The 7,421-nt window shown below is 29.7% G+C and overlaps 2 protein-coding genes across 2 annotated transcripts; both read right to left on the bottom strand.

The window, feature by feature from the left end:
- Nucleotides 1-2,314: 2,314 nt before the first annotated feature.
- Nucleotides 2,315-3,706, bottom strand: LOC119683203. Its single transcript, XM_038096831.1, has 2 exons — nucleotides 3,001-3,706; nucleotides 2,315-2,934 (listed from the first exon to the last, which is right to left on the bottom strand). Exons 1-2 carry the CDS (start codon nucleotides 3,215-3,217, stop codon nucleotides 2,411-2,413), a joined length of 741 nt encoding a protein of 246 aa, XP_037952759.1. The 5' UTR covers nucleotides 3,218-3,706; the 3' UTR covers nucleotides 2,315-2,410.
- A 2,813-nt stretch (nucleotides 3,707-6,519) lies between these two features.
- Nucleotides 6,520-7,003, bottom strand: LOC119676496. The gene is given in 3 exon segments (XM_038087735.1): nucleotides 6,520-6,779; nucleotides 6,782-6,832; nucleotides 6,835-7,003. Coding segments are annotated over 3 exon segments (465 nt in total). The 5' UTR covers nucleotides 6,989-7,003.
- Between the last annotated feature and the right edge of the window lie 418 nt (nucleotides 7,004-7,421).

A 7,421-nucleotide genomic window follows, 5' to 3' on the forward strand; every position in this document is an offset into this window, starting at 1 on the left:
GTTTTTAGACGTGAACTACTATTTTACTTTTAAGAAGATTTGTGTATTGGCATTTTAATCTCTACGCATGACTATGTCGGTTTATGGGATAGTTCGAATAAGTGGAAACATCAAAGAATAACAACATGTGGTAAAATGAAATACTTTACCATTACCTGGGACTCGCCAGAAAAGCGAACATTCTTTTCCTCTGGTGTCTACTCGATGGTTCCAATATATACACTGTTCACTGATTATATATATATATATATATATAAACTAACCTTATTGTGGTACTAAAAAGTCCATCGGTTTGTTTCCAAGTGATTTGTATGTCATCACATTACTTCCAAGTCCAGACTTGGACCAAACAAGTTTTAATCTACTTGCGAGACAAGCTTCTAAAAGTCTGTAAAAGGCAAGCTTTAAAAGATTGATGACAGTGAGCAATCACTCTGAAACTGCTTTGAGTCAGTTGAAATTCATTAGTAGAATCGTGTTATGAACTCACAGTCCATCTCTTCAGGTTACAGATCTATTGAGTTGTATATTAAAACCATTGTGGGGCACTAATCGTGTTTTATTTTTGACGCACATATTTTTGCTGTTTGTTTTTATATGGTAAATATTTTACATTGCTTTATGTGTTATCATCGTATAGGTATATATATTAAAAATAATCAGCTTTTATTTGGACCAATAAAAACACAAATTCCTATTGTGTCCATGTCCAATATTGACTTGGAAGCATTGTCACAAGATTTCTGAACATAAAATGTAAGTTTTCTTTTTATTCCTGACTAAATTTATATGTGTATACGTTTTAATCAAGTTTTTATTATATATATTTATGTATTTTCAATATATAGTAATAAATATATTTGCTTAAGTTAAATGTATTTTTATAAAAATATTTGTTTGCAGTCTTGGAACAAATTTTACAATGCACACTTAAGTGTCGCTTTGATCCTTAAGTCATACATAACATATATTATTTTATTTATTTATTATATATTATTTTAGTTGCTAATAGCGAAGACTTAACAGTTATAACAGTAGTGTTATTATTAACATAATAAAATAAAATTTAAATAAATAAATAAAATTGATACAATATTCTTTTCTTAAGTATTGAATATGAATACTTAAACGCATTTTGTAGCAAGCCTAACAACAGTTTGGAATACATTGTATAAATTTCTTACTATTGCTGTGCAAGTTTAACTGTGAAAACAGGAATGCGAAATGGTTCGTAACTTTGCTAAAAATTTTAACAGAAAACTCTCAATTGACCAATTTTTTTGGAATAAAACTATTAAACAACGGAATACTTATTATTTTTATATGTATTTTGGTTTATACACTTTTTGACATTATTGTTATTATATTTTGTATTAAAATAGAAATTAAAACAATATTTTATTTGAAAGTAATGCATGGAATGTCAATACTAAAACTGAATTATAAAAATTTTGCTAACAGTTTTAAAGTCGTTGCGTAACTATTTCCTCTTACAGTACAAGTAAAACTGTTACCGCTTCAGAACAGTTTGGTTTTTGTCTCCACTAAGTATACAGAACAAAATGCTAAATTAAGCGTTCTTTTTGAAAGAATTGTTTGACCAACAAAATATTCAAATTAAATTTAGATTCAGAATAAAAATAAATTATAATAAATTATATAGATTATTTATAATCTATCTAAATAAATGAACATAAATATATAACAGTCATATGTTTAATAATATATCTTAAAAGACCATTGTGTTGTAGACTTGGTAACTGTTATCCTTAACCGTTATCCTAGCAACCATTATCCTAGTAACTATTATCCTGGTAACTATTATCCTGATAACCGTTATGCATATTTGCGTTCAAAGACTTGCCAGAATCTTCCAAGTGAAGTCACTGTGTTTTCAAGAGAACTAATATGTATATTTTTTATATATATCAATGAAGTATGGAAGTACTTTTACAGCACTCGCTGAGCTGTTCCTCACCCACAGCTTCTGGGTACAGTTTCATCAATGTATCTAGGCATTTGATATATTGCTAGAGCTTCAGTTTAATATCTTTATTCGCAACAATGCACCAAAACTGCTAATTCTCGGATAAAAGTTTTTGGTGCATACAACCGCCACTCCAAACTCCAACCCAATCTTAAAGTAAATACTTTAGATATGCTGTGACTTCTACCTTTGGTGCTACACAGATGAGCCTCCCGACAGTTTACAAAAATAACCATTCAAAATTCATAAAAACACAGAGCTTATTTATATAAACATTTTTATTGTTTAATCATAATATTATGTTATTAATAATATTAAGTAGTCTTCTTACTGTGACACTTGCATTTGATTTCTATGATCATAAAATAAGCATTACTGATTTAGATTTAACTTCTCCACTGAATTAAATTGTATTTTGTTGATTTATTTGTTATCCATTAGTTGTAATTTCGACAAGTATGAGAGTATATAGGCTCGGGCTTTTATTTGATTGGAAGCATTTAATGTAGTTATAATATCAGTAGCTGCTTTCATAAATACTTTATTGGGATTACTTGAGAATGAAGACGATGTGGTGTCGGACGATGCTGTATCCATTGCATGCATTGGTTGAGCATCTGTCAATACATGCAATAATTCGTCCCATGTATCAACAGTGTCATTATTAGAACTAGGCATTGCTGAGGAGATTTCTTCACATGGACATATCCTATCATCACATTCAAATTGTCCGATAACTTTACCATTCGAATCACTAACTGCGAAATGGATGACACGTTCAGAAACTTCGAAGTTTTCATCTTCTATTATTTCTCCTGCAAGAATATTATTCTGAACTTCAACTTTCTCAACCTCATTTTCTTCTTTATTTCTGGGTTGGTAGTAAAAGTCCAGAAACGACAATTCATCCATCAACTCCCACGTTTTACGATTTTTTTTCTTCTTATCTGTAAATTTCATCAAATTTGGATTTAAAACAATTTTGAAAGAAAAAAAATATTAATGAAGCATACTTCTTTTTTCATAAAAGCCCCTTTTTTCCCTGGCATATCTATCGCGTAACGCCTTCCAGCGCTTTTTGCACTGGAGTGCAGTGGAGTGTAAATTTTTAGCAATTTCATCCCATATATCAAGCGTCAACCGGATACTTTGATACGCAAAAGGGTAGTCGGAATTCAACATTGTCTCCTTTACTGATCTTATAAGTTTCTTGTCTAAATTTCTGTCCATAGTTTTCTTGATTTTTTAACAATTTATTTTTTCTAAAATTGTTTTTCTAATTTTGATCGCGCTCAGTCCCGTTATCCAACAAGTGACGCGCACAATACGGCAAAGTCCCGTTACCCAACAAGTGACGCGCACAAATGTAGGCGTGTGACCAAAAGAATAAAAACTTTTTTTTTAGTATTTGCAATTTACTTTTGTCAATTAATTTAGTTTTTATCTTTATTAAAAACAAATATATTAATTAAGCTTTACAATTTTTAACTCCACTTGAATTCAGATATCTTTATTGAATGGTTACTTTTTCATCACCGTTTTTTACGTCCATTTCCTTATTACTTGCCGCTATTTGACCGTTGCTCTTTTCCTCCTTCTTCATGCGAAACGTATGTTTTTTGTGATTCTTCATTCATTCTCCATTCTTTCTTTGTTTGGGTTTAGGGTTCATTAAAAAAAAATATAAGAAACCGCAAATGCAGTATATCATATAATGTGATTACTCGTTACAATAGTAACCAACATCGGATGGCTGATATATGTTTTTTTTTTTTTTTTTTTTAAATTAATTTTGATTTTTATTGAATCTTCTAAAAATCAACTTAGAACTAACAATAAATTTTCGCTGCTAATTGCTGTATTAAAATATTTGATATATGTGTATTTAAAAAATTATTTTAAAATTACTTAACTATATTTTTATATATATATGTGATTGAATATTTATAATTAACTTTTTTATATTTTAATGCAATTATTTCAAATCCCTTAACAATGTTTTCATACATATAAATAAATAATTTTAATTAATTAATTAAGCTGGTCCCAGCGGGTTACAACAACAACGCTCTTTATAATCCAATTAGTGGGAGATTTCACTAATTGTATATATTTATGATATACGTAAATATGTATTAACCCTACTACAAAAATGTTGGAGTACTCTAAAAATATACGATTAGGCAATAAAATTTGACAGATCAACAATTAATCTAGATTGAATCCAAATATTAATATTATCGAATTGAACATTTCCAATAAATACTATTTCAAATTTATAAATTGAAATAAATTGTAAACTTAAATAAAATAAAAAATTGTCGCTATATATATATCATTAATATTACTAACCTTAATAATATATCTTACCATATCTAACTAAATCACAAAAAGTTAATTTCCTTGAAACATTCTTAATTATATTAATTGATATATCAATTAGATATGAACAACAATTCACTGGACTACATTTACCTATGAGAAAGATCAATTTTTTCTCAAGTTCTTTTTCCCTTTCAATTTTTTTTTTTTGTGCTAAGTAATCAGATTGACGTTGTATTGTTTGTATTATTATGCTGTTTTGCTTTGTGTGTATTATTATTATTTATTTATTATTGATTTAAAGAAATTCTTACAGTACTTACAGAAAATGATAGAATTTTACTTGAAATCTAAATACAATAATAATATATTTGCTGTGTGTCTGGCTTTATAATTATTATGTCACAACTAATCACTTCACCTGAGTTCTGTCGTTCACATTTTTTTTGGATTTTAGCATGCTATAAATTATACTATAACAAATAATTATTATTATTTGAAGTGACAATCATATTTTGCAATTTTTGGGATCCATTCTTTTCAAAGTGCTATCTTTAAAGAATATCTTTTATTCTCACCCGAAATATATACGAAAAAAAAGAAAAAACAGGGGTTTTGAAATCTGTCGCATCTCATGGGGATGTGATATGCTGCAAAAACAGCTGTTTAATTTTAATGTTACAAATCTGCAACAGAGGTTTTCTCGCACTCTTGCAATTTTAATATACCATTCTTAAATTTCATGCCTTTTGCAAGACAGACTTTGCAAGACGGACTGAATACCCCCAATATGTTAGCCTTGCTTTCATATCTTCGTCTATCTAAATCACACTGTACAGTGTCTGTAATAAATATTGTTCCGTAGCTCTCATAACTTAACGCAGAGGTTCATTAAATGTAATACCATTTTAAATGGTTTGGTTTTTAAAACAGAAAAGGTTGAGATCAACAAATCAGTTAGAAAAACGTTATAATAATATGGATTGATTTCGCAAATGCGTTCAGACTTGGCTAAACCACAGTTGCCCGAAAGCCCGAAAGCGTTGAACTACGATGACAAATTTTAAATAAATTTTATTTAATCATTTTCTCGCGTTTTTTTTTTATATTTTTATTGTTGGTTTTCTAATTAGCCAAGTACGTTTACGCTTTTGCAAAAATTTAATTGTTGGTAGACATTAAAAGTTACTGTATTAACCTCAGTTACTAAAATTTATGTTTAATTGCTTACCCCTCAAGAAAATTGTTCGTTAAAATCGCTTATGTAGTTTTGTTTGTTGTTTATTTAATCTAAACTTATCATTTTTTTAAAGATGTCTTTCTTATATATTTATTTAAGTAGCTATCACAATGCTAAGTGGACATCTAAACTATGGTATTCGAATATAAAAATCTTGCCAAAGTATAGCCAGTGTAAACGCCGCGTTCCTAATTAAAACCAATAATTTATATATCTGATATGATGAATATATGTATATACCTAAATATTTCGAAAATCTGTTATGTTTCTTTAATTTGATTGTGATGGGTTTGAAGCCAAAATAAGCCGTGAACCGAATAAGTGACAAACCGAATTTTTTCGAAACGAAAATCGGAACTAAATTGTTATATTTTTTTCTAATTGAACTGGAATGTGAACGGAAATAAAAAGGCTCTGGTTAGAAGCTTTGGTCATTGTGGTACAATTTAAAATTTTTATTAAAAATATATACATACGTAAGTATGTACATGGGTAGTCTATTAAATAATAGGTATGATAAAAAGAAATCCATTATTTTTGCATGACATTGAAGGCTTATTTACTGTAATTGAAATGATTCGATTTAAGTCAAATATGCACCTTTTTTTTGATAACTTCTTTCCATTTTGAAGGTAATTTCTCTATTAAGACAGTTGGTAATACCTTAATGCCAGGTCTGGACTATGAGATGGATGCATATAAACTTCCCAACCAAACTCGCGAAGCTTTTGGCGAGTTAATATTGAAATGTGTGGCCTGGTACTGTCTTGATGGAATACAATTTATCTCCTATTACCCAAAGCTGGCTGTTTCTGAGCGATTGCTTTCATCAGACGGTACAATTGTTGACAGTATAGTTCCGAGTTAGAAGTTTTATCGTAGGAGAGCAGCTCATAGTAAATGATTCTCAGCCAATGTCACCACAAACTTCCTTATCGTCAAAATTTGGCTTGGACACCGTTTCGCCGACTTATCGCGATTCGACCACAAATGTTTTCGCTTGACGGTTGTCGTAAGGGATCTACTTTTTATCACCAGTCACCAACTGCTACAATTATGGGTCGGTTTTGTTGCAATGCAGCAGCGGTTCGCAGATGGTAATTTGGCCCATGAGATTTTTTTGCGCTAACTTGTGTGGCACTCATACATTAGGCTTCTTTTTGTATCCAGCATCTAAGGATTTTTGTGCAAACCTTAGCTCTTGGGCAATCGAAACAGTGCTTATATACAGTCGCACTCGGCAATTTTCATGATTTTGTTGACATTTTCGTTAATTGGTTTTCTAATTTTGGTGCATATTTGACGTTCTTAATTATTGGAGCTATTACAGTATCAGGACCATAAACACTATTCACATTTTCAGCCGCCTGGCATGCGTTTTCACCTTTATCAAAGAAGAACTGTAAAATGGGACCTATTTTCTCTTTACTAGTGTCCATCTCTGACGCGAGCTTAAACAAAACTGAGTCAATCAATTACTGTCAAAAATTTTTTTAGTATGAAATCTCATTTTTTAATGCCATCTAGCGTAACTCGATCAGACTTATAGAACCCCGGATACAGATAATTAAAGCCCTCTAATGGTAAAATAATGGATTTCTTTTTCTTACACCTTATATATGTGTTAAAATATGGAAAAAAAAATGCAGTTTAAAAAGTTCTCATCGAAAACCCTTGCAAAAAAACAAAAATTCACTCTAGACCCTAGTATATAATTTACTTAACAGTTAAAGTTCTTACCACAATTAAATATTTAACTTGAAGGTTCCAATTGCAAATTACACGTTCTTACACAATTTGTAGTTTAACTGGTCTTAATCAATTCTTTGCCATTGTGTTATTAAAAATTAATTTATTTGATTTAGTCATTCC

The sequence above is a fragment of the Teleopsis dalmanni genome, chromosome 2, assembly GCF_002237135.1.
Source record: "Teleopsis dalmanni isolate 2A chromosome 2, ASM223713v2, whole genome shotgun sequence".
In the NCBI taxonomy this organism is placed as follows: Eukaryota; Metazoa; Arthropoda; class Insecta; order Diptera; family Diopsidae; genus Teleopsis; species Teleopsis dalmanni.

What these genes read in the sequence shown, in the direction of transcription:
- LOC119683203 (XM_038096831.1), bottom strand. Translation starts at nt 3,217, where the DNA reads ATGGACAGAAATTTAGACAAGAAACTTATAAGATCAGTAAAGGAGACA. An exon ending in GGGCTTTTATGAAAAAAGAA is followed by an intron (nt 2,935 to 3,000) that starts GTATGCTTCATT and finishes TGAAATTTACAG; the next exon opens with ATAAGAAGAAAAAAAATCGT.